The sequence below is a fragment of the Arvicanthis niloticus genome, chromosome 10 (assembly GCF_011762505.2).
Source record: "Arvicanthis niloticus isolate mArvNil1 chromosome 10, mArvNil1.pat.X, whole genome shotgun sequence".
Classification (NCBI taxonomy): Eukaryota; Metazoa; Chordata; class Mammalia; order Rodentia; family Muridae; genus Arvicanthis; species Arvicanthis niloticus.
Genome location: NC_047667.1, coordinates 20,481,759 through 20,508,638, shown reverse-complemented (window position 1 = coordinate 20,508,638; position 26,880 = coordinate 20,481,759). Strand labels below are relative to the sequence as shown.

Here is a 26,880-nt window from a genome sequence, read left to right as displayed (position 1 = left end):
TGGCTTTTTTTTTTTCTAATTTATCTCAGTCATTAATTCCTCCCTATCTCTGTGTTTTATCATATTTAGTAAAATGCTTTTATATTTATCCATAAAATCCAGTCTTGTCAAATACTTGAAGCTTATACACAATGTCAGAGCTATTAATAGGACCAGAGAAAAGTGTAAACACTGGCCATGTTCCCTGCTTGTTGTTTTATATGTGCCATGGCTTACCTGCTTCATATTTTTTTTTTCATATGTGTCTGGAAACAAGAAAAGCCCTTCAATGCACTTAAAAGTACCATTTAATATTTTCTTAGAGAAAGATCACTGGTTTCACTAACGTTCTCTGTTAGAGATTAAAAAGCATTTAGCTTAGCTGGTGATACTGAAGCATCTACCACTTGATTCCATGGGAAATCCATGGAAATTTAAAATAATATCAAGTCATTCAGGTTTTATTGCTGTGATAAAACATAGTAACCAAAAGAAACTTGAAGAAGAAAGGGTTTATTTCATCTTACACTCCCATCACTAAAGGAAGTCAGAGCAGGAACTCAAATATAGTCAAACCTGGAGGTAGGAGCTGATGCAGAGGCCATGGAGGAGCACTGCTTACTGGTTTGCTCCCTGTGGTTTGCTCAGCCTGCTTTCTTACTGAGTCCACCCACGGTGAGCTGGGCCCTCCCACATCAATCAAGAAAACACAAATTTACCCACAGGCTAATCAGGTGGGGGCGTTTTCTCAATTGAGGTTCCTGCTTCCCAGATGACTCTAGCTGGTGTCAAATTGACATAAAGATAGCCAATACATAGACCTTACCTGAATGGTGGCCCCAGAAGGTGAAGGAAGTAAATGCCAGGAAGGTCTTTTCCCAGGTTGAACAAGACCTTCATGCCTCCTGAGTTTTCAGTTTGCTCACTGTGTGAATTGGATACTTACCTCTTTCAGTTCTCTTTCAGTTCTGAGAAAAGCCTGGACGTCTAGAATGCTAGTTCTCTTGGTTGTCTATGTGTTTGTGAGAGTCTAATGGGTAGGAGTTAGGTGACAGTTACAAACATGTATTACTTAGGTCACATCTCTTATCTTTCCCAAGACTGGACCCAAGTGAAGTCCCTTACATTGGCCTGGAGTTGCTAAGACACACCAGATTCCTCAGCTGCCCAGTTTTTATTTTTTCTTATTCTTGCTCCTAATCCAGTATTTGCTATTTCTTATTTACATATATGCTGCCAGATCATGTTTGGATTGTCATACTGTGGAAGTCGGAGGCTGTTCATGACAGAGGTCACAGTGTATGACCAAATCTGTAACTAACCTGACCATAGCACAAAAACCAGGAATCTTCTCTAGTGTTCTTCACAGATTTTATTACTTTCTCAGAGTCCTGCAGTCTTCTCCCTCTACTAAGGCTCTGTTTACATCTACTTTAGATAAGAGAGGGGGAAGCCAGACTTATCTAGAGGAGGGATAGATAACTGTGCAGAGGGGTCAACAAAGGACTTCCACAGCCTCTGTCCCTTCTCACATGTGTGGCCCTTCAAGACTGATTATTTAACAGTCATGACAGGTTTATCATGAAATACCTCTTAATACCTTAATCGGTGAGTGGCCTTCACAATGAAAGACTTGGCTTTGACTACACAGAACTTTCACAAACACACCTACGACAAGGAGAACTGGCATCCTAGATGCCCCAGGTCTTTCTCAGAACAACAAGAGGAACAAGTAAGTATTCAGTCCAAATACTGAGCCAAACTGAAAATCCAGGAGACATGAAGGCCTTGTCTATGTGTATCATTGTTTAAATTAGAGGGGGAACATATCCAGCTCCTTCTGTGCCCATGATAGACCTTGACTCCGTATTAGTCAGGGTGTGGGTCCCAGTGTGTGCTTTTTTGAAACAGTCTCATCCCACAGAACATCCAGGAAGAAGCTCCTGTCACTATCCCAGGGCTGTGTAGGGGCCAGTTTTGCTCACTCTGTGAGTTATGCTGCTGGTGACTGCAGTCATGCCAGAGGATAACATGCCTTTACTCTTTCAGCAATGGACAACCTGCAAGAGAGAGCTGTGCATATCCGGAAAGTTCTTCTGGTCCTGCCCAAGGCCACTCTGATTATCATGAGATACCTCTTTGCCTTCCTCAATCAGTGAGTAGCCTTCACAATGAAAGACTTGGCTTTGACTACACAGAACTTTCACATGAATCTATGTCTAATCGTCCATCCTAACAGACACTTACTGAGCATCTACCGTTCACCAACTACAGTGCTAGGCTATTAAAAATACACTGTCAAATGGAAAAAGAAAAGCCTTTTATCATTAGCTCATGGTCCAAAGAAGGAAACAGACAATAGTCGATACTTCAGGTAGAATAGCTGCTAAGGGAAAAAGAAGAGCGAAGATGGGGACAGAGTTCAGGGGTCATAATGGACAAAAGATAAAGGAAGAAGAGCCAATTTAGAGATGTGCTTGCCACAAAGGCCTCTCTGAGAAGACAGAGTACAAGCAGTAGTCTGAAGAGTGAGGAAGGAGCTCTAAGGACATTGAAGATTAGAGAGGTATAGTAATGGTACGTTTGAATTTGGGAAATGACTTAAACCCTTTAAAGAGAAAAAAAGGTATGATCTTGCTTTTGGGTATTTATTTTCAAACCTGCCAATTAATTTGTGCAGAAGTTACTGCAGAGGATCAAAAAGAAAAGAGAGACCTACTTCAAGGCTGTGACATGGTCTAGCTGAGGTGACAGTAGACCAGAAGGTAGCACAAAGGGTCAGGCTTTGGATAGACTTTGAACACAGCATTGACACACAGGACCTGCTTATAGGCTGGGTGAGGCAAGAGAAAGCCTAACCTCTTTGCAGAACATAAGGGCAGTTATGAAATTAGGGAAACAAGGAATAGAGAAAGATACTGAGACAGGTGCTGATGTGGGCCAGGTAGTTCCACACATTTGTTTTGAGTCCAAGAGGAGGTTTTTCAACAGCTAACCATAGGAACCTGATCTGAGAAAATCCTGAAGTGGAGATACCAGTGTGATAGTCACCTATAATAAATGTGGCTGGAGAAAAGTCTCTGGACCAGAGGGGCCATGGGCTAAGATGGGACATTTCTTATTCAAACAATGCATGCTTGGCTGGGACAGGCAGGTGTCCCCATGGTACAGTAAAGGCAGGAATCAGAAGCATGCACCTTTTAAGCACTTCTGTTCTCATTTTACTCAACAATCTAGAACAGAGATTATAACCTGAAGGCCCAAGAAACACTCCAGTATATTTATTTCCTTTGGATCTGTTGTGTCTTAAAAACATTAAAACAATATTTAACTGTTTAGAAATTCTACTTTTAAAACTACCTTTTGAAAAGCTGTCAGTCTGGGCAGTGGTGGCACATGCCTTTAATCCCAGCACTTGGAAGGCAAAAGCAGGCAGATTTCTGAGCTCGAGGCCAGCCTGGTCTACAGAGTGAGTTCCAGGACAGCCAGGGCTACACAGAGAAACCCTGTCTCGGGGAAAAAAAAAAGAAAAAGAAAAAGAAAAGAAAAGCTGTTAGATCTAATATTACTAGACCTATATTCTTATGTGGCAGCAATTTCCTATGACAACAGGCCTATCCACTGGGAATGGCATAGCTTACCTTGGTCCCCAGCCTTCTCCATGTTGTCATCTATCATCATGCTGGCTCTAGGTTTCCATATAGCCAAGAAATAGTTCTGTGGATTCTTAAATCCATCAAAACGGGGAAACAAAAGATAAACCAAAGGGCTTTGTTTTAGTTTTAGCACATACTTTGTGAATGTGAAGTCTTCATACATAGTCTTCATTTAAAATGACTACAACTTTAGAGTCCATTTCATGGACCCCATCCTGTTTACACCTTCATGATTGGCCTGGCCTTATAGGCATCTTGATTAGTGGCCCCTGCCTAAGACCTTATTAGAAAGCCCTCATTATCACCAATCCCACTGTAGTCACTACCCTGGCACATGAATCCTGGAATAATTCTGTGAGAGGAGGAACCCTTATAGCCAAATTGTTTCTCTCCAATGCTCAGAGCACGAAAATTTTCTGCTGTCTTTGGAACTTCGTCTGCAAACAGCTCGAAGCAGACATGGCCCAAGGGCTCGTCATCGATGTGATGTCGAAGTACATGGTGGGTTGACCAGGGCTGCAGAAAGCTGCGGAAAAAAACGATAGCAGCATCTGCAAAGCCCGATCCACTGTAGAACTACAGAAATCCTAGCTCTATAGTCTTCATCCTCCCCAAGCTGTGTCTGACTGAGACCTAACTCAGCATCCCATCTGCCCTTGAGATGAACTCCTCATAACTCATCGATGTGCTTATACGTAACCTGAAACACTGCTCACTACTCTCTGGCCAGTCAGTCCCCTCAGGGCCACAAGTCACTGCTTGTTCATGTCACCATACCCATGCTTAACCTGAGCCTAGTTTGTCCCCCATGAACTAGGAGCATGACAGAGGCAACCAACTGGAGCAGCTGGTACAGGCAGAGAAGACAGATTAGCTGTTGTCCTTCCCTGGATTTGCAGAGAAGAGAAACAGTAGAGTAAGCACAATACAGTGAAGAAGGGACTGGCCATGACTGAAAAACTGCACAGGAATGTCACTAATTCCAATTACTAATTTGTGTACATACAATTTTTAAACAATTATTTTACTGATCAACAAGTTGTTATATTGAAAAGGCAAAGCAAAGTCTCCATGGGAAGATGACAGCTGCTGAGTATATAGCTGTCAACAGTTGCAGCAGGAGCTGGCAGCTGCTTCCTCGTGGAGCCATTACCTGGACCCACGCTTTGGGAATGTACACTTTAATGCTGATGTTTTTAAGCTGCTGTTTATTCTTGGATTGTACACATACTGCATCTCAGAGAACCAAGCTAACAGTATCTATGGGTTGCCGCTTCAGCTGAAGCTTAGCTGTTGACTTTAGCCCTAGGTCTCATGTTATGAAGACAGTGTTGGGTTAGAACTATGGGTCTCATCTGAATGTTCACCTTGGGGAACTTGTCTCTAAGCTTACAAAATGCTCCTTATCTATATGGTAGGATATTGTTTAGCCATAAAAAAGAATGACGGATTGGTTCATGGTACCATACAGGTGAACCTTGAAAATACTGTATTGAGTCAATAAACTAGACACACACAAAACACTCAACATTTTAAGATTCTATTTCAATTAAATTTCCAGAATAGCCGAATTCATAGAAATAGAAAGTAGATTCCTGGGTGCTAGGAACTGAGAGGAGGGTTGGAAAGTAACCATTTAGTGAATACCAGATTACTTTCAGGGATAATGAAAATATTGTGCAAATTAGAGGTTATGGTTATATAACATTGTGAATATGCTAAATGCCACTACTTCTATTTATTATTATTTCTATTTAGAATATAAAGTGATGGGTTTCATTATGATCTTTTCATACATATGTATCATTTTGTTCTTATTTGCCACCATTGCCCCCCCTTCTTGCCAGTCATCTTCCTCTTCCAAAAGCCCCTACATCTGTCTTCATGTTACATATACTCCACTACCCTTCCTTTTGTCCCTTCTCTTCCCATTAGGACTTCTCTCCTCATCCCTTCTCTTTGTCATGGCCTATACACACACACACACACACACGTACACATGAGTAGAAAAGAAAGGTATATTGAGAACTTGTTGCATATCAGTCCAAAAAGCTATCATCAAGAAAACAACCAACTATGAAGCTTGATGTTCTTGTAGGAGCGGGGCTGTCTCTGATTTTTTTTTTGCCTGCTTTTGAGACCCTTTTCCTCCTACTGAGTTGTCTCGGCCAGCCTTAATGTGAGGATACATGCCTAATCTTATTGCAAATTGTTAATACTGTCTTTGGTTGATGTCCCTGGGAGACCTGCTCCTTTCTTGGGGGAAGTGGGGGGTTGGGGTGGCTTGTGAGGAGAAAGGAGGTTGGGGGTAGAGACTGGAAGGATGGGAAACTACAGTCAGGATATAGTATATGAGAGAAGAAAGAAAGGAAAGCAAAGGGAAAGAAGGAACAGAAAAGAAAGAAAACAACGGACAATAAATGTTGGCGAAGATGTCAGGAAAGAAGAACGCTTACATGAGATTGGAAGAAGTGTAAACTGGCACAGACACTATGGAAATCAGAATGCAGTGCCACAAAATACTAAAAATAGAACTACCACATAACTCAGCTAAAACATTACTGGGTATATTCCTGAAGGATTTTAAGTCAACATATACGTGTATATTATGTATATACACAGATATGCTTGCATTTTCATGTTTCCTGTTGCACTATTCAAAGTAGCCAAGATATGCAGCTAGCCTAGCAGTAAGTCTGTCAACAGATGAAGGATAAAACACGGTATTTTATTAAGGTATAAAGAAGAATGGAATTATAACATTGGGAGGGAAGTGGATAGGAACAAAGATCATTGTTTGAAGCAGAGACCACAGAGGAGTGTTGGGTACTAGCTTCCTCCCATCTACAGTTACTTTTTTTAAAACAGTTTAGGCTTATCTTTCTAAAGATAGCACTGCCCACAGTAGGCTAGCCCTCCGCATCGATTACCAATCAAGAAAATCCCCCAGATACATGCTCCTAGGCCAGTCTGATGAGACCATTTCTTCAGTTGACGTTCCTTCTCCCCAGATGTGTCAGGCTAACAACCAAGATCAGCTATCACAGGTTCTTAGTCTTTTTTTGGTTCTGGTTTGGTTTAGTTTGATATCTAATGGGAATCAAAAAATGGACATAGATTCACAGGGCTATGGTCCACAAAGATATATCCTCTTCTAGAGTCTTTTCACTGTAACCTCCTATAAATAGAACAGTCTTTCCAGGGGTGAGGACAGGACACTTCATGCGTCCCTCATTGTGTCATAGAATTCACTCAGGTTTTGTGAAAATAGAGTGCTTCTCTCTGACTATCACACATCCCAGAAACTATGTTTTTTTACTGTTACTAAAACATTCTCAAATCACATTAAAGAAACAAGGCTTTGCTAAGCTTTTGGTCTCTGTTAGATCTAGATCTGGCTAGCCAAATGTCTTAGCCTATGGCATCTCAAGTGTTGTGTAGGTCATTTCTGCTCGGGATATTAAGGTAATGTCTCTTGTCTCCAGGTTTAATCTGGTGATTATATATTTCCCCAGTCTTTTCTAAACCTGTTTCCTTTAAGTCAAGGCCCTGAGAAGGATTTTAAAATTAAATGTCTAATAATGAATGTCTAAATGTCTATGAGCTGGATGGAATGGTATAGGACTGTGAACAGCATTTGGAAGGCCAAGACAGGAAGACAGTGAGTTTGAGGCCAGATTGGGGAACGTATGGATCTCTGTCTTAAGCAAGACAAACCAACTCCTGTGTAGCCATCTAGCCTCTGAGATGTTACCCTTCCCTGCCGGCCTCCCTGTCTTTAGTTTGGGTATTGTAGAATAGCGCTTCTCAGCCACTACTGTCCGTGGCAATTGTTCATACCTCATGCCATCTCTAATGTCCTACAGTGATTGTAGAAGGATCACAAGGTGCATGTCATACTCTCCAGCAGAGAAGAAAGCCATTTGTTAGAGGAAAACCAGCTTTGTAACGTAAGTCTGGATGTGGGTCACACTAGAAATAAACTTTGCCCAATCCAGAAGAAAGGCAGTAAACTCCAAAGGTTCTAGTTCCTTTTCAGGGTCTGTCAGAATTGGACACTGAGAACCTACTGCCGATGACCTTAGGAAGGCCAAACTCCTCAGCAATGTCTATAGCCCTTCAAGCTTTGTAGCGGACGTACCCAAAGTCAGCCCAGGCTTCTGTGCTAAGATAGGCACTTAATTAGGACTTCCTTACAGTTTCAGAGGATTACTTCATTGTCATCCTGGTGACAGAGAAAATGGTGGCATGCAGGCATGCAGACATGGTACAGGTAGATGAGAGTTCTACATCTGGATCTGCAGGCAGCAGGAAGAGAAAGCCAGGGCCTGGCTTGGGTTTTTTGATACCGCAAAGCCCATCTCCACACACTTTCTTCAACAAGGCCACACCTACTAGTCCCTTTTAAGTAGAGCTATTCTCTGCTGATTAAATATTCAAATATATGAGCCTAAGGGGGCCATTCTTATTCAAATCACCACAGGTAAGGGCCCATGGAGACTCCTCTGGCATGATGATAGTTGAGTATTTGGGTCCTTGGCCAAGGTTGGGGTGTGACTAAAACAGCTGCTGGCTAAGAGTGGAGAAAAAAATAAATAAATAAGCAATAACAAAGTTAGCCCATGTCCAAGGGAACCCCAAACAGAATATAAACAATGTATGATTAATTCCTGGATGTAATAATAATACAAGGGGATATTATGAAAATGTTCAGCAATTGCATTAGCTATTCTAGAAAGAATTCACTGTCCTGGTGAAATGAAAAAATTAATCAGCTGACTATATTTGTAGTAAGTAGAGAATTTGGAATAGAAAATGCCCAGTAACTTGATTCTTTTGTATGCATGCATGAAAGCACATGATACACAGTTCCTGTGTCCTGTACTGATTTCCCAGCGCAAGCCAAGGGCCCCATCTGCTCTGAGAGTTTAGTGAATTGGTCTGTGGGAGCCGTATCCAGTTCTGCAGAGTGTTATATGATCTGTTTCTAAAGATGGGTAGCTCTGATGTGTAAGGTCAAAGGTAAGGGTGACAATGAGACTCCAGGATTCAAATGGGGAACTGGAGAAAGGGGTGAGACTTGCAAAGGAGGTCTTGCACCTTTCCTTTGCCTGGCTCTGAGTAACCATTAGCAGTGGCTCTTCTCCCCAGCTAATTTTCCAGAAGGCCTCCAATGCCCAGAAAGGCAGGTGGCAGTTTGTGGACTTACAACTTTCCTTCTGGCAATGCCTCTTGTGTTTGTGTTTTCTGGGCATTCATGTGAGAGCTTTCCAATTTCCCCTCTCTCTTCTCTTCCAGCTTATCACAGTTCAGTGAGGAGAACATGATGGACCCCTACAACCTTGCCATCTGCTTCGGGCCCTCACTGATGTCTGTGCCAGAGGGCCACGACCAGGTGTCCTGTCAAGCCCACGTGAATGAACTGATCAAAACCATCATCATCCAACATGAGAACATTTTCCCAAACTCCAGGGAGCTGGAGGGTCCCATCTACAGCAGAGGAGGGAGCATGGAGGATTACTGGTAAGGGCCCAAGGAAGGGAGGAGGGAAGAGAGTACCTGATAATCACTGCTGTAGGGGCCAGATGGTCAGGCAAAACCCAAAGGAAAACAGCCAGGTCCTCCCACCTCCACCTACAGATTCTGTAGGTTGCTAGGGTCTGGTCGTCCTCCCATCTTGGACTCACCCACAGAATAAGTGCCTCTTCACCCACCTCCCTCTTTGAAATGAGTATTGTGTGACGAGGGATCATCTTAAAAAATAATGACATTAATAGCAGTTTGCAAGGAAAGGAGAGTTTACAAAGTAGTGTTCAGACCAACTGTTCATCAGGCAGCGGTGTCCAAGCTGTGTATTGTGAGGAAAACAGAGCTGGGTCCCAGGGAATCCTGCTCTTAGGAGGAAGAATCTGTATATTAACCGCCTCTTTCAGACAAAGGAATCATTTCCAACCATTGGAATACTAGTTCCCTTTTTCAGATGAAAAAGGTCAGTGCAGTGTATCAGCCCACCCCAATGATTGGGGATCACATGCTTTCTAGGATCAGGCTCCATCCAGCACCCCACACAGATGCCCCGACACCACTTTACAGGGCCATTCTTCACTGACTACAAAGGCAGTTGCCTTTTGACCCCTGGTGTCTCCTTCCTCCTCCCTTCTTCTCTAAATGATTTTCAATAGAAGCTGAAGGCACAAGCTAACCCAAATCAGATTCCATCTAAACTGACATCTGGAACCAATCCTTCCAGCCCCTTCACTATCAACCACAGTAGGAAAGGGCAAGGCTTGTGTTTACTTAATTAGCAGTCGGTTGTTCCATGACTTTCCACTCTTCTCAGAACCCAAGGAGTAAAGAAAGTAACATTTGTGCCTCTGTAAACTTGTTATGGCATCCTTGGGTCTACTCTCTCCTGGACTTCAGATCCTTGGCCTGATCTGAGCTGGGGACACCTCAGGCTGGCTTAGAGACAAAGCCTTCTGTGGCTGACAAGTGGTTCATGGTGACTGGGCCTGTTGATCAGTTGATCACCTAGCCTGTGAGCACCAAGAATAGGTTTTCCTATACATTACTCCCCTTTGCATGAGTAGTTAGAAAGCTATGGAATGGTTCTCAGTTCTTACCTTAAATACCAAATCAACACAGGTTCTGGACCAATAAAAGTGGGGGAGGTGTAGTTGTCCCAGCTCCCTGATCCCCAGTCTCTACCCAGGGAGCAGAGACCAAGGAATGTGTTTCATTAGCGCACACACAGAAACTCTTTCTTCTGGTCTCAGCCCTTACCCCTTGTGTTATTTATGTAATATTTATAAGTAGCCTTTGAAAACATCACTCAGGTAATCGGGAACATTTGTGCCACTGTCCCTGGCCTTGGGCCAGTGGCATCAAGGAGCATTGTCATTGACCTAGCTCCTGACTTCCCTCTTTAGGAAGATACTATCACTGTGAGCTAAGGCAGTGAAAAGTAAGCCCCCAAATCTAGGAGAGTGGACAAGAAACCAGGATCATTAGGGTAGAGCACCAGCCTGCTTAGCCATTCCACAGATATGAAAAAATACATTTCAGACCACCTACCAGTCCCGACTGGATTTGGTTGCCTAGGACTGCTGCTGGGACCTTGGGCCTCAGGTGTTGATAGTGTTGGCCATGTTGTCAGGGCCAGGGGCACAAGAGGGGAGAAGCATGGCCTACAGAGAACCTCAGAAAGTATCATTCCTTTACCATGGTGCAGATTTGAAAGTGGGAAGTCCAGACCAACAGCACCAGATCCTGTAGGACCAGAATGAAATGCAGATTCTCTAGACAGATTTGTGACTCAGAAAAACTTAGAGTGGGATGGACAATGCATGCTTGTTAGCAAGCCCTCCAGGGCTCCCTGCAGTTTAAGAACTGATGCTTTGATGCCTTAATGGTTGCACAGGAATGAACTTCACCCTGGGATTGTCTTTAGGCCCAGAAAACAGTAAGGAATTATTTCCTCTTCTTTCTTTCTTCCTTCCTTCCTTCCTTCCTTCCTTCCTTCCTTCCTTCCTTCCTTCCTTCCTTCCTAAACAAAGAAGAATCCCTATTGATGTTCTACCAGAGTATTCTCTGGAAGTTAAGAGCCCTCCTTAGGACGGGTTTGTTGCCTAGTCTTTAAGGGGCTTCTTAGATGGGAGGGAGAGGCAGGCTCTATATGTGGTGCCTATAGGCCTGCCTGCCTGGAAGGGTGTGCCTGATGGTTCCTACTGACAGAAGAGAGAACTTAAGTCAGGGTCAAAAGGTTTTTTTCTGCTCTTTAAGAATGTCCATCTCCTCCCTGAGCCAGAAGATAAGAGAAGAAACATATCCATAGCAACTTTTAGCTGTTCTCAGTTCTCTGCCTTGGATGATTTAAGAGAAGATAACATTTTTTAAGGACTAGGCTGAGCTTTCATCCACTGGCCTCCAGTAAAATCCAGTCTCCAGCAGATCCTTTACCTTCGCTCTGGTTCCACTCATCCTCCACTCACTTCCTGCTCTCTCATCAGTGCCTAGGCCAGTGAATCATGAGGCGCCCTAGGGGCATCAAGTGAAAGGAAGAAGAAAAGGAGGTCACACTTACTGAGCACCCCTCTTGCCAAAGCCTTCACTGAATTATACCAGTGATGCCTTACACACCTCTGTACCTATTTTTAAAGTAACTACAACAAATATAGCTATCAAATATCAGAGCTGGTTTTCAGGTCCAGGTGTCCCTTGCTACACAAACCAGGACCATTCTTCCCTTCTGCCTTGCTTCCCTCCTTAAACACCAGGAATGAGTTCATGAAGAGAATTGACCTCTGAGTAGTTGAGTTGTGTTTTCTAAAGAGTTTGCTTGTAACTCCAACGCCGTCTTTTTCTCTCAAAGTAGTCCAAGTCCCAAGTAGTGACAAGTGGTTTGGGGAACAGCAGCTAAGCTAGTGAAGCAGAGGTCTTTCATTCTTAGCAGTTGATGGCAGTGTACTTAGAGTCTAGCAAGCAATTGGTTCGATGTAACAAAGGGGAAGAAAATTTTAGGAGCAAACAGTGATGTCCCAGTTACCACTCTTCTGTTTCAGTGACAGCACCCATGGAGAGACCACCTCTGCTGAAGACTCCATCCAGGATGTTACAGCGGAGCACCACACGAGTGATGACGGTATGCTGTGGACTGCTGGTCAGTAAGCAGGCATGATAGTGAATGTTGTGCATTAGACCAACTGTGCTATCCGATGGGCCCTAAGGGGAAGAAAGGAGTTTCTTGTCTCTCCCTTCCTTGGAGGGGCATTGTCAAGTAAGAGATTAAAGCAGAGGTGAATAATGCACCTTTTGTAGTCCCTCAGCTTCCTAGCTCCCTATCTAGCTGAATCCAGTAGATAGGAGCTCCTGATGCTGCCAGGTTACTGGAAACCAAAGCAAAGCTCATTTGAAAAACGTCAAGCCTGGGGAATAGAGACGCTGGGTGCCAAGAACTCAGCAGAAGCCAAGCGAGGGGGGTGGGAATGAGGACACAGAAACCACACGCTTGCATGCCTGCCAACTGGAAAATGTGACCCCTTCCAAAGTACAGATTTGTGTGCACTGAGCAGCCTGTGCGTGTGCATCCAGGGGTGGAATGCTCAGCTGTCATCCTCGAACCCCTCTAGAGTACTCATGATTTATTAGAGTCTGTCCAGCCAGCACATTTCCCCGGCTTCCAACAGCTCCACACCTCTGTTTCTGGATCACTTGGTCTCTGGAAGTCTCAGCAGTTGACAAGGGCCTTCAGAATTTTATAAGCAGAAACAGAAAATGGCACAGTCTACAGAGCTTTACCTGCACTCCTGCCTTGCTAGAAATCCTGCAATCTGGAGCTAGCTTGTGAAGGAGGGAGAGATAGGGCTTCTTGTTTAGATCCTGGTGTGAGAAGCATCAGGATGATCTTTATGAGAGAAGTAGGTGTAATGAAAGAGTTCAGTATTCGTTAGAGCTGCCTTGTTCTCACACTGTTAGAGGTTTATCTCTAGTAAGACTGGTGGGGCAGCTGAGAAAAAAAACGAGGTCACAGAGCCAATTGCTGTACTTGAGGCTGTAGAGGAGGAGACAGAGGTTCTGCAGTGGAATCTTCAGCCAGCCCACTTAGCAGCAGACTTGCCACCCAGGGTTTCATGGCCATGGGCTTGTTTTAATCAGCCTTCCTCCCTGCTGTGGTATTTACAACCTAATTATTCTATGTTTTGAAGAGCCTTCTACTTACCATCTAATCTCTACTGCAACTTACACTGGATAAATGATAACAGCAATGATCACATGTCATATGAAGGTACACATGTCAATGAATGTGCACGTACCACCATGCTGGGCACTGGTCTAAGGCTTTTCACAGTTGTAACTGACTCCTCATAACAACTTCATGAAGAGGAGGACTATTCCTGTCATCCTCATTTTATACATAAGAAAAGCCCACGCAGAATAAACATACATTGCACTTACAAGCCCTTTTTAACTTTGCAAGTTATTTTCATATGCATTTTCCATATACTGGTTTTAAACCACTTTATATATTTTACATTCTACTGGGAGGACTGAATAACACAAGAAATTACCTAAAATATGGTACAATTTGAATGTTACGTTGCTGTTGAATTTACTATATAATCAGAAAAATGCTTAAAAGTACAGTATGTTAGGCTGAGCATAGAGGTCAGTGGTGGAGTATCTTTGAATGCCCACAGATGCAGCCCTGAATTCAATTCTCAGTACTGCCCAAAAGAAATAAAACATAAAGAATGGACGCTAGACAGTCTGCATAAAAAGTTGTGGAATCACAAAGACGTTATCAGGGAAAGCAGCGTCCCTGTGTGTTACTGCAGGCAGAGGAGGGGAGTAGGACAGGGCAGACAGTGCCAGGCTGGTAGAGCTTTATGGATCCTATGTGGCTTCTTTTTCTTTACTGAGTTATCCTCCCACCACTGTTAGTAAGCTTGTCACCCAGTTCCAAGTCTGTAGATCCCAGAAACATGTACTTCATTCTTTCCCACCCTTCTCAGAATGTGAGCCCATTGAAGCCATCGCCAAGTTTGACTACGTAGGCCGGACAGCCCGAGAACTGTCTTTCAAGAAGGGAGCATCCCTGCTGCTTTACCAGCGAGCTTCTGATGACTGGTGGGAAGGCCGGCACAATGGTATAGACGGGCTCATCCCCCATCAGTACATCGTAGTCCAAGACACGTAAGTGGAGCCCCGGCACCTTTGAGGGAGGTCCCTGCTGCACTGTGGGAGGGAGACTAATTCCCAAAAAGGTCCTAAAGCCTAATGTTCCATGGAGAACACCCTGCCCCTGCAACTCAGTGAAGAATTGTTTTGATCTCCCACTTTCTCTTCTCCCTTTAAATTGCCACTTGATTCATTTGTTTTCGAAGCATGCCAGCCAATATTTATATGTATGCTCAGTGAGTGATAGCATGGACTTTATAATTTGACCATGCATTATTTCCTTTCGGGGAAGGTTAGGCTGAGAAGACATTTTGCTTCTCTGTCTTAGGGTTACTATTGCTGTAATGAAACACTATGACCAATGCAAATTGTGCAGGAAAGGATTAAGTTGGCTTTCTGCTTCCATCACCGAAGGAAGTCAGGACTGGAACTCAAACAGGGCAGAAGCCTGGAGGCAGGAGCTGATACAGAGGCCATGGATTACTGGTTACTAGATTGTTCATCAAGGCTTGCTCAGCCTGCTTTCTTGTAGAACCCAGGACCACCAGCCCAGGGATGGCATCACCCACCGTGGGTTGGGCTCTTCCCTGTCAATCACTAATTAAGAAAATGTTCTACAGGTGGATCTTATGGAAGCATTGTCTCAATTGTGGGGGGAGGGGTAGTAGCCTCCCCAGTGCTAAGATTATAGGCATGAGCCATCAGATTTAGCTTCTCTTTGTATGAAGTGCACCCCCACCTGCTGAGCCATTGATAGTGCTTTCTCACCTGCAAATGAAAATTGACAAGTTACTTTTTAGGAGAAATCCTTTTAGAAAGATTTTTAGACAGAAAAGGAAGTCTTGTAAAAAAAAAAAAAAGCAAGGAGGGAAAAGGATGTTGGAGAACAAGGAGCACCAGAGTAGGCTCTAGAGGTCTTACTGGTTAGCCTGTTGGTTCCCACCCTTCGAAGCAATGCCTCCTAGGCAGAAAGTAGTGAACCTTGTGGCATACACTCTCCTACCTCCTTTTGCCCTGCCTCAGCCCCACACCTCTCTAGGATACAACATCGTCACTGTTTCAGACCTCCCCTTACTATTATTTTTTTAAAGGTTGATATCCTGAGTCTGCACCCTCCCAGCCTCTCCCGGGCTTGTTCTGCGGGGAAATCCTCCCTGTGTTGATAACATCGCAAACCTGGTGGTGGTCTGTGCATGGACAGGACTCGCCCAAATTTAGCACTATGACTTCACTACGGGATCGAGAGAAGATGAACTGTGGGAAAAAAGGGGGGGCTCTCTTTTTCATCAGTAGCCAGAGAGGCCAGGAGAGCAATGGAGAGACCTGGGACCATCTTGAATGCTCAGAGCGAGGCTACATGTGCTACGACAGTGTGGCCATGTGTCCACATCATGCCTCATCGCTGGCACCTCCCTCCAGAGCCACTTCAGAGCTGCCTGTTCTTACCAGCAGTGCTCAGAACCTCAACAGATAACTGGACCTCACCTCCTTCTCCAGGAGGTGGTCCCATCGTGGCCACCCCACAAAAGCAGCATGGGCCCAAAGGCAGATGTTTTGGATCCAGGTGTCCCCTAGACAAGCTTTTCTGAGGCACTGAGAGTCAAATAGAACTCAGCAAACTATTTATTTATTTAAGTGACCCTTCAAAGGCCCTCAGGTTCCCATGCCTCTGCTCCCAAAGCTAACCCCAGAAGAGGATTGCTGCCGCCTCCATGCGGTGTGGGGTTATGTGTATGTCCAGGGGGCCATCTTGCTGATTTAACACTGCTTTTTGTGTTGTTTTCCCTTCTCCTTGCCTGCCTGTCCCTTCTGCCCCAGCGAGGACGGTGTCGTGGAGAGGTCCAGCCCCAAGTCTGAGATTGAGGTCATGTCTGAGCCACCTGAAGAAAAGGTGACAGCCAGAACGGGGGCCAGCTGTCCCAGTGGGGGTCATGTAGCTGATATTTATCTTGCAAACATCAACAAGTAAGCGCTGCTTTTCATTTTCTGCTCCCCTAAATGATTCACTCACTCAGCCTCACCCCTAGCCTAACCCCACTCCGCTCTGTGCTATACGCAGGGCTCCCAGCTCCCCCAGCCTAACAGTCTTCATGTGATGTTTGCTGCTGCAAGGTGTGTGGCCAGGCTGAGGAGAGGAGGCTTATGTGGGTCTGAGGACAGGCCCCAGCCTCCAACTGTCTGTTATCATCCTGTGGCACTCTGTGTGTTCCACAGTGTCTGTCTGCCCAAACTTCCTGGCAGTCTTAGCCAAACTTTCCGTCAAAGCTTTGGTCACCTTTGCAACTTGGTTTTGTGCTGTTTCTTCTATTTCTTATCAGTGCCTTCACTTTTCCAATTCTTATTCAAATAGTATTTGATATCTTCTTTGACCCTTGTCTGTCTGAAAATTCAGAGTCTCAATATGTCTTCCACCAAGCTAGTGTCCCACCATGTGGGCTTACTTAGATGACATGTGTCTGTTTCTCCCCATCCTGCATTTATGGCCATGGAAAAGAGAAGAGCACTGAGCCCAAGGGAAGCTTTGTCCTGAGCTCCTAAATCATCCTGTGATTCCCCTTCGCTCCCTTTCACACTAGCAGAGATCACTTTTCATCTTTTCCTATTGCTTTAGCACTGTGTATTATATTTCCCTAGCAGTCCCTCTGCAGACTCCGCCCACCCCCTGTCCAGCAGGCTTACTCTCACCCCAGCTTTCATTGTGGCCATTGGCATTATTCTGAGGTTCTAACTCCATCCACACCTGCTGGCTATCTAGAGGGATTCCTCGATCGCCCGCCCATGAGCTGCCGCCTCCCCAAGAGGCACTCAGGCTATTGGAGAACTAATCTCATCTCAAGGGGCCAGACACCAAGTCCTACAGACCTCTTTCCGCCAGACCCTGAACTGTGGCCCAGTGCCTGGAGGATGACAAGCCCCGGGGCATTCCTGGTGACCGTGGATTGGAGATAACGTACAGCTTGTATTCCTCCTGACTTTGGAGGGGTGAAATGATTTGCACTTTGATACCCTGTTAACCATAGCCTCTGGACACTGAGACTGGAAGGAGAATAAAAGATGCTTATTGTTTTTAAACTGCATGAGGTTGCCAGATCTCTTGGCTTTTTTCCAACCAGACAATAGAGGGGGCTGGGGGGATGGTCTTTTCCTATCTCTTTACCCTCAAATTCATCTAATTTACTCAGCTCACTTACTCAGAATAGTCATCATTTAATTCAGACCACTAAACAAGGTGAGGATTTTATACTTCCCTCCAGTCTGCTAAGAGGACAAGTTAATAAAAAATAGCTGGCAGCTAATCACATTTTTTTTTTCAATATTTACAAGTCTGTGTTAATTCTGAGCCTATAGTCACGAGGTCATAAGCCTATTAAGCCAGAAACCAAGACTGGATGTTCAAGGGGAAGTTAGGTGTTTATTTATGCACATTTATTTTTGTTTTTATGGTGTTGAGGACAGAACTGAACAAGTCACATATTAAGACAGAGCACTGTGCTGCCAAGCTACAGCTTCATCCCTGGGTATTAAACTTTAAGTCAGTGTATACTTGATGCCATCTATCACAAAGGAACTCTAGAGAACAAAGGCTGAAGATAGTCAAAAGATAAATACCTGGTAGAGCATTGAGGTGGTTCCCTTGAACTGCCTGCTTGGTGGTATCAAGATTCTTATGATGAGTTTCCTGGGGACAGACCATAACCGAACCATGTCAACCTTTCCTAGGCACCAGCCAATCCTGAGTGCATGAGTGACAGACAGCCCTGGTATGCCTGGCCCTTAGGAGCGAGGGTGCCATTCTGTCTTCACAACAGTCTTCCCATGCAACTTCAGTTTCCTGATTACCTTAGAGAACTCTCTCCTCCTGGACCCTCTCACCTGGTTAACTCCTCCTCACCCTCCAAGACTCAGTCTAAACATTACTTATTTGGGGAAGCCTTCCTGACACCCTAAGTTCCTTGAGTCAAAAAAAAAAAAAAAAAATGCTCTCATTCTGCATTCTGAAATGGCTTGAGTTGTTGGTGCTCGGGTCTATGCCTGGTTCCTCCTTCAGGCTAAGGTTGTAACCAGCATCTCTGTCTTCCTCATCTTCATGGCCCAAATAGAGCCTGGGATGACACACTACCACAGCCTCCTAAATCTGCCCTCTCAGCAGTTCTGACTTGTGAGTCAGCCATCCTTGAATGGAAAAAGGAGATCAGCAGAGTTCTTAGGGTGTGGAATTTCAGTTTAATTCCATATCCTATATTAACCATCTGTGCTGTGCCAAGCACCGATACTAGTTATTCAGAGCTTACAGTCTGGCAAGGCACGACCATATGGAAGGCAACTGAGATGCAGTCCCGTGCAAGCACTGAGGGACTATGGGAGGGAGAATCTCTCCAGTCTGTTGTTGGAGGCACTAGTGTCTGGAAAACTTGACAGAGGAGGGCTTATTTCAGCAGGGCCCTCCTAGACTAAAGAGCATCCTTTTTCTTGTTGAAATGGCTGCCTTCCAAGGCTAATCCTACCTAGCAGACACATTCTTAGAGTGGCTGCTGGACCCAGAAAGATAAAGCAGACTTCAGCTGTAAGCAGTACAAGAACTTACTTAAGGCTTCAGAGATGGCCCCCAATCTTCAGAGTCCTACCCTTTCCATCCAGAGTCCACAGTTCAGCCCTTTTTCCTCAGTAGATACAAGATCATAGCTACCCAGCTGCTATCTGAACTAGCAGCTTGATGGCATCTTAGATGGGGTCTTTTAAAATCCGTTTCAAAAAAATGCAGTTATCCAGCAGCGGTCCATACCCATATGATTAGGATCCTACTATACCATACCATTTGAGAGCCTTTTGTGGTATAAAATAAACTGGCCCATTGCTGGGTGACATAGGAGTTGCATAAACGCCCCTTTCACTGTAGGAGCAGGCACACAGTGAACCCTCTGTCTGTGCCAAAAAGCAGTTCCTTGAAAAAATCTTTTCCATGTCTATGAATAAGGAACAGCCTCTTGTTAGAGCCCAGATGATGACAGGCTCACTACAGATAGTTGAGCAAACCCATCTGGAAGTGTTAACTCCTGTTACCAACAGTTCTCCCCTCTTTGGTGATGGTGAGACTTTCATACCTGGGGCCTTGGGTTTCTGTTCAGGCAGGCAATGGAGTGGGTCTTTTCATGAATCTTTCTCCCACTAGAAACTTTCTCTTAAACAGGCATTTTTTTCTGACAGCTTCTTACATGTTTAGAACTCAAAGCTCACAACCACCAAGTAAGTATCGATTTCACTCTGCCCAGGTTGGGGGTTGGAAGGGAACAGATCCATAGAGAAAACAAGAGAAAGAAATACTGAAGAGTTAGGGGATTCTATTTGACTCTCTTTAGAAGTCCCAGGTGCCAGCCTCTGCCCCTCTGTCACAGTCCTAGCTCCCTTGGAGCCAGGACACCCTGATCAGATGCCATTTCTGTTTGTTGAAGGCAAAGGAAACGTCCAGAATCTGGGAGCATCAGAAAAGCATTTCGGAGTGACAGCCATGGGCTGGGCAGTTCTCTGACTGACTCCTCCTCCCCGGGGGTGGGGGCTAGCTGCCGTCCATCTTCCCAGCCCATCATGAGCCAGAATCTCCCCAAGGAAGGGCCAGATAAGTGTTCCATCAGCGGCCATGGCAGCCTCAACTCCATCAGCCGCCACTCATCCTTGAAGAACCGGATGGACAGTCCACAGATCCGGAAGACCGCCACAGCAGGAAGGTCAAAAAGCTTCAATAACCATCGGCCCATGGACCCTGAAGTCATTGCACAGGTAACAGGGCCCTGAACAATTAAGTGATAAGTTTACACTGGTCATTTCCCCTCAGCAACCCCGGCTAATCCACAGAATTTAAAACAGACTAATACTCTGTACATTGTAGAGAGAGTCCTGCAAGTATCATACAGTGAACCTGCCAGGAGAGCTTACTGAGCAATCTGCCGAGTCCTATCTCCCCAGTAAGAACCTGAAAGTAGAATTAGTCTTACTAAGGTAAGATCTGGGGTGATAGCTCAGTGGATAAGAATACTTGCTATGGAAGCAAGCTAAGCTGAATTCAAATCCACAGACTCATATAAAAGCCCAGCACAGCCATGGATGTCTGTGACTTCAGTGCTGGGGATTAGGAGCAGGCAGCCAGCTTAGCCAAAACAAGCTTCAGATGCAGTGAGAGATGCTATTTCAAGTAAGGTAAGGTAGAGAGCAGTTGAGGAGGGTACCTGACATCTTCCTCTGACCTCTGCATATAGGCCACATGGACAGGTAGGTGGGTAGGTAGATCATAGACAGATTATAAAAACCCAATCGTAGACTTTAGTGAAGCTGAGACTCAAATATAGTCCAAGCCACGTTTATATATTTCTCTGCCCAGCCCTACACCCCACTTCCTGAAGCTGATCTCAGTGTTTGTGGGTAGATAATTAGTCTGCCATCTGACTCTTTCATAAAGACCCCAAAGTATTCATGTTGCTTGAAGCCCAGGTACTAGAAAGGCCTCCAGTCCAGGGGTCCAGGTAGCAGTGCAGGTGAGCTCCCAGATTGCAGGACTTTCCTTCTCATCTGCACTACATTGATGGTTCTGTGTTTTCCATGAAATATTAGAAGCCCTACTCGACCTCTAAACATCCAACTGGGGCCACTCCAAGCAGTTCTCTCAGACGTCTCTCCCAGCTATATAATTTTCACTAGAACAGGTAGGAACTAAGGGCTTGGTTCTGTCCTTTTCCTCACCTCGTCTTCTGGGGTGAGAGGGAAGGGCAGTGGAGGCTCTGTGTGGTCTGTTGGCTGCATTGCTGCTCTGCTTAAGGGGGTGTACCTGGTGAGGACAGAGTTAAGCCCTGGGACTATAATGTCTTGCTTTGCCAGCCTTCTACTCTGTTTAAGCTCCTGACAGCAGTCTGCCTTGCACCATGGGAATCCTCCTTGATCCTCTCTTGGCCAGCCATTAATCAATGTGTTAGAAACTACAAACATACTAGCTGCATAACAGGACGGGGGCAGGAGATAAGAGTTCTTCCTGAGCGTTCTAAAAGATTCGGGAAGTCTAGTGTATAGCTCAGTGATGCAAGGTCAGAATGCTTGCCAGGGTCCCATCCCTGGGATTCCAGGAAGAAAAAGGGGGACTAATTAATGCCATAGTGAGTAGTGAAAATGAGGCTCTATCATCCGTAGCAAACATAGATCATGTCACAGGACCGAAAGCCCTGAGTGGGAAATCTGAGGCTGACTTGAGACTTAGAATGTTTGAAAGTATTCTTGATTCCAAAGAGGAGTCCTGTGGTGGCTTTGGAACACAATGTTAAACACAAGTTTGCAGCGGGGCTATGGAAGCTGGGTGCTTACATACAGTAGTTCTTTGGTTCTGCCTTGAGCCCCTGGGCTAGGACTGCTTTTTTCCTAAAATCTGCAGTGACCACTGATTTCTAGATGCTAACTTACCTATGTGGGCTTTGGCTCCCCCTTTTGGCCAGTCTTTGGGTTCTCTTTCATGGTGCTGGGTAGAAGGAACCCGTTTCAAGGTACACACTTGGAAGAGGTGGGAAATTGAAGCATTGTTCTGACCAATCTTCAAGGACTTGGCTCTGACCCCTCCTTAGCTCTTGTCGGGGAAGGAAGGAATAACCCCCTTAACCATTGGCCTGGAAGTCAAGAAAATGAAGATCATACTGATCTCTACCTCTCTGTAAAATGTGTTACTATGTACACTTTCAAACATACACAGAAATACAGAGAATTATATAAAGAATCCCCATGTACTCATGACCTCTCCTTTCTCCATTTAGCTGTAATTTCATCCAGAAATGTTTTAGCACCTGTCACAAAAACCAAGGACTTGAGTTGAAAAGACTCAACTACTCTCTCCTATTTAATATTTTCTCTTAGTTGTTAAACTTAACACATTTATGTAATGTATTTTAATCAGGTCCTCCACTACTCCCTACCTCCAGCTCCTCCTAGTGCCTCCCACTTGACTGCCTTCCCAACCTCATGTCTTCCTTTTGTTACTGTTGTTAATACCCTCCCCCAGTCCAGTAATTCTGGACTAATCCTTCCCATATGTATTGGAAGTCTAACCCTTCCCATATATGCATAGGTCTAGGGCCACCTTTGGGACATGGTCAACCTACCAGGAGCCCCATTCCCAACACTGGGTGACTTCCTCAGCAACCATCAACTGCCAATAGCTCCTCCGATGGGGGTGTAACCTGAGGGTGCCCCCGCCCCAGTCTCTGCTGGCATTTTGGCTGGCTTGATTGTGTACAGGTAACCATGACGGGTATGAGTTGATGTGTGCGACAGCCTTGTCATATCCAAAAGTCACCAGTTAGACTCCTTCTAAATTCCTGATGATGACAATCTCTCTGTCCCCTTTCTCCACATTCTCGACTCTCATGTGGCCCAGGACTTTGGCCAAGTGAAATAAGGCATTTTGTTGCTGGTTTCATGGCTTGGCCTATTTGGGTGAAATAGGATCCTTGGGACATCTGTCTTGGTTTGTCTTACGTCTTCCTTTTTCCTGTTTTGCAGGATATTGAAGCAACAATGAACTCTGCCCTGAATGAGCTTCAAGAGCTGGAGCGGCAGAGCAGTGCTAAGCACACACCCGACGTGGTTCTGGACACCTTGGAACCCCTCAAGACCTCCCCAGTGGTAGCTCCCACATCGGAGCCCTCCAGCCCCCTGCACACCCAGCTCCTCAAGGACCCTGAGCCTGCCTTCCAGCGTAGCGCCAGTACTGCTGGGGACATTGCCTGCGCCTTCCGGCCTGTCAAGTCTGTCAAGATGGCTGCTCCAGTCAAACCACCAGCCACTCGGCCCAAGCCAACTGTCTTCCCCAAAACAAATGCCACTAGCCCTGGTGTCAACTCATCCACTTCCACACAGTCCACTGACAAGTCTTGTACTGTCTGAGGGGATAACATAATTATTCTAGACAAGGAGACTGGCCGTTTTTAAAATCTTCCTATTTAACTAGCTTGGGGACTCAGTTGAAAATTAGGTTCTAAGTTGTTCTTACAGGAGTTAGCCTTCCCATTACCCAGACCTTGAGAATGAAGCCCTTGTTACTGCTTTTCCCTTTCTGGTCTTTCCCTCCACTCTTTGCTTCCCTCTGTTGTTGGAACCCAACCAACTCCAGTACATACTATTCTTAGGTTAGCCAGTGACAGGTTTTCCATTATTGGGTTGCTGAGATATCTGCCAAGGCAAGACATGGGGACACAGGCCTAAGTCTCTGTCCCTTCAGACCATAGAGGATACCTTGACCAGATGTTTGGCTGCAGCCAATCTTGTTTTTCAGTACTGATTTTAAAAAATCATATATAGCTCAGTTTTCATTTTATATAAATATATATATTTGTGTGTGTGTGTGCGTGTGCATGCACACCCATATACACACACACAGGTTTTTCTGGTCTCTGGTTTAGCCTCTCCTGGTCATAGACCACTCTTTGTTGTGGTGGCAGTTCACACAGAAGCCACCAGGAGTCTCTGTTCTCATCCCACACTTTGTTCTGTTTGGAACAGAGAAACCTGGCCTTTGAAATCTCTCTGTCATAAAAAATTGAGCAGAGTGGAACAGTCCTGTGATCTGACGTTCGGGTGGGGATTCTGTCTTCTTCCTCTTGCTGTGAGTTAGTCACTGGTTGTTTGCATTTGCTCTGCTCCGTTCTGTAGAAGTGCATCCCAGTCTTACCACGGAGCTTTTGAAGTTTTTCTGAACATACAGACTTTTCTTCGGTTCCTGTCTTTGTCTCTGAGACACCATTTTCCATGTAAGATGTTTTCCAATATAAGACAGTTCTATAGCTAGTTCCTTTTAGAGTAAAAAGTCTTAAAGTTTTATTGTGTTTATGGCAGGTTTGAAAAGGGTAGGAAATGGGTCCTTCTTCCTCCCACCATTTTGGCATTTAAAACTTTTAAAATTCACCATTCCATTAAAAAAAAAAAAAAAAACTAAGTTGCTCTCTGCTAATCCAAAACTGTGCCCAGATGAAAGCTGCTTCAGGTTCACCTCTTGGCTTAGAATTTGTATAAAGCTCTCTCGGGGTGAACAGGGGCTTGAAAAGCCCTCCATAAATTCTAGAAGCACTGCCTCTTGAAACTTTTGTTTTGGTTTGGTTTTTGTTTATCTAAACAAGGATGACTAAGGGAACTGTGACCCCCACAAACTCAAAACTGTTTTCCCAAAACCAGAATCTTAAAAAAGGGAAAAATTGAATGTTTCACATTGGGTCCTGCTTTTTGGCCTTTTTCAGATGTGCTACCGTTGAACGCTTGCCCAGCCTACAAGCCTGGTGCTTGGAACGCCCGCTGCCCTTACACCGGGCTTGCCCAGGAGCACCGGGGCTAGGAAATCATACCATGGGATCTTGTGTTTCAACAGTTCCTTGTAGCTCAGGCTCCTCCTCCTCTGTTTCCTGGGTTGAATGCTATGCTTTTATTTTAACTGTATTGTTTTCTGTAGTTCAAGAGGAATGGGTTTGCCATTCGGGCTGGAAAATCTGAGTGTTCTTAGCTTTGGGCTAGAAATGATCCTTTTAGACCAACTTGTGAAGTTGGCAGTTGGATCTGTAGAAAGTGGTAGATGTTTCTCTCTGAGAGAAGGGAATAGGGAACTTGAACGAGTCACTAGTGAGAAGAGTGACTTGCAGCACAGGAAGACTGCCCCCTGAGCTAGAGAAGAGACTCTAGCTCTCCCTGAGTAGCATGGGTCTGACTGCGTGGGGCACCCCTTGGTCCTTTGGATGTCTGATTCTTGGTGTTGTTTTTACTGACCTGGGCTTGCACTGCTCCTGAGCCAATGGGGCTTCCAGACCGGAGGGAGGATCCATTTCCTTGCTAAACATGAAGCCCTACTCTTCACTTTCTACATTCCTTTTCATCTAAGTGATCAGAGTTTCCAACCTACCCTTTATCCTCTCCAGGACACTACCCTCTAAGAAGGTAAAAGCAAAGGTTCTTAAAGACCATACCTTGGGTCTGGGCTTTTCTTCTTGCCTTCTCTCTTAATCCTGTACATTATCTGTGTGTTTTCATCCCTTTGGTCGATGTCCATCCGCCGATTTGCAAAATGAACTGGACAGTGTACAAGTGGCTCCCTACCAACCGCAGCCCCGGGAGCCAACTGTCTTCCTCATCTCTGGTGCTTCTGACGCCTGTGAGATGGCCCTGTTAAAAGGAGCAGGAACCAAAAGGGGAGTCCTCCTCAGCAGAGCTCACTTCAACTGGAATTGAGGTCGCACACTGTGATTTCACAACCAAAAGCCAAAAGGAGCCGGCCACCCCAAGCCTTGGGCGACCAGCCTTCCTCAGATAGGCTTGCCCGAAACCAGCATGATGCTTCCAAGAGCCCTGCTCTGCCCCTAGTGGCATGGATCCTTTCCCTGGTGTGGACTTAAGTCTCTGGGGAAGAAAAGTAGGTGGGGCTACCACATCCCCAGTTTGGAAAGTAGAGGAGTTTGCCACCAGCAGCTTATAAACTGGAAATACTGGTCTCTGCCAGCCTCCTCAGGCCACCCTCATTTATCCCCAAGGAGATGAGAAATCCTTCCAGTACCAGGATGAACAGACCACTGGAAGGGCTGGTGTGCATGGACTTTGGTTCAGAAGAGAACTTAGATCTTCCAGGGAACTGCAGTGTTGTGGCGTCTGATTTGTATGTCACATTTGTGTAAAATGGTATGTTCTTTAAAATGGTGTTGATAACTGGAATATTGTATGTATGCTTGAAGATGCTTTGTGTGAACCTAAGACTCACTCAGCCGATGTTGGATTGGGGAAAATCCAAAGCACAACTTCAAAATAAAATACATTTTTAGGTTTCGTTGCTGCAAGTCACCTCCCTTCCCCTCTCCCTGAAAGTACTGAAGTAACAGAGTCCGAGCCTAGCAGAGAAGGAAGGAGGTGACCTTGAGTGCCACCTTCTTTCTCCTCTACTGCACTGCTCCCACTTAGCCCGTGTGTGGAGCCTCGGAGGGTCTGGAGGAAGTCTCCAGAAGACTGTTCACCAGTTTGTGGTTGTAAGAACTTTCCTTAACAGAACCCACCCTTTGTTTTCAATGTGGACTGCTTTCATTTCTAGCTCTATGATTAGAGTTCCCTACTTGAAAGCCTAGCCAGGCCATGGTGGTGCACGCCTTTAATCCCAGTACAGAGGCGGGTAGATCTGTGCGAGATGGAGGCCAGCCTGGTCTACAGAGCGAGTTCCAGGTCATCTGGGGCTACACAAAGAAGCCAGCCCTGTCTATAAGGGGATGAGGGGAAGGAAAGACAAAAAGGCAGACCTATAAAGCTGGTTGAAAACTTACCAACTATGCCTAAGGGTTGCCAGACCGTTCTATATTTTAAGAATTCTCATTTTTACTTTGTATGGGTGGTGTTTTGCCTGCATGTCTGTACGGTACTTGTATGCAGTGACATGGAGGTTAGAAGTGGGTATCAAATCCTCTGGAACTGAACAGACACAACAGACAATTCACCATGTGGGGCTGGAAACTGAACTCTGGTCCTCTGCAAGAACAACCAGTGCCCTGAAATGCTGAGCCATCTCTCCAGTCTGCCAATG

The 26,880-nt window shown here is 45.2% G+C and overlaps 1 protein-coding gene across 9 annotated transcripts in view; it reads left to right on the top strand.

Annotated features, from left to right (window-relative positions):
• Positions 1 to 26,138, top strand: part of Srgap2 (SLIT-ROBO Rho GTPase activating protein 2) — a 221,105-nt gene extending 194,967 nt beyond the window's left edge. For 5 of the 9 annotated variants that reach the window (XM_034513584.2, XM_034513582.2, XM_034513583.3 and 2 more), the window contains 7 exons: positions 2,029 to 2,134; positions 8,934 to 9,158; positions 12,197 to 12,276; positions 14,147 to 14,327; positions 16,131 to 16,277; positions 19,763 to 20,087; positions 22,842 to 26,138. In XM_034513584.2, the coding sequence (XP_034369475.1) occupies positions 2,029 to 2,134; positions 8,934 to 9,158; positions 12,197 to 12,276; positions 14,147 to 14,327; positions 16,131 to 16,277; positions 19,763 to 20,087; positions 22,842 to 23,225 (1,448 nt within the window). In that variant the 3' untranslated portion in view covers positions 23,226 to 26,138. Of the gene's footprint in view, positions 1 to 2,028; positions 2,135 to 8,933; positions 9,159 to 12,196; positions 12,277 to 14,146; positions 14,328 to 16,130; positions 16,278 to 17,067; positions 17,390 to 19,762; positions 20,088 to 20,915; positions 21,008 to 22,841 lie in introns of those variants that run through there. The other 4 variants (XM_076941132.1, XM_076941131.1, XM_034513585.2 and 1 more) reach the window with 2 other exon arrangements.
• Positions 26,139 to 26,880: the final 742 nt, after the last annotated feature.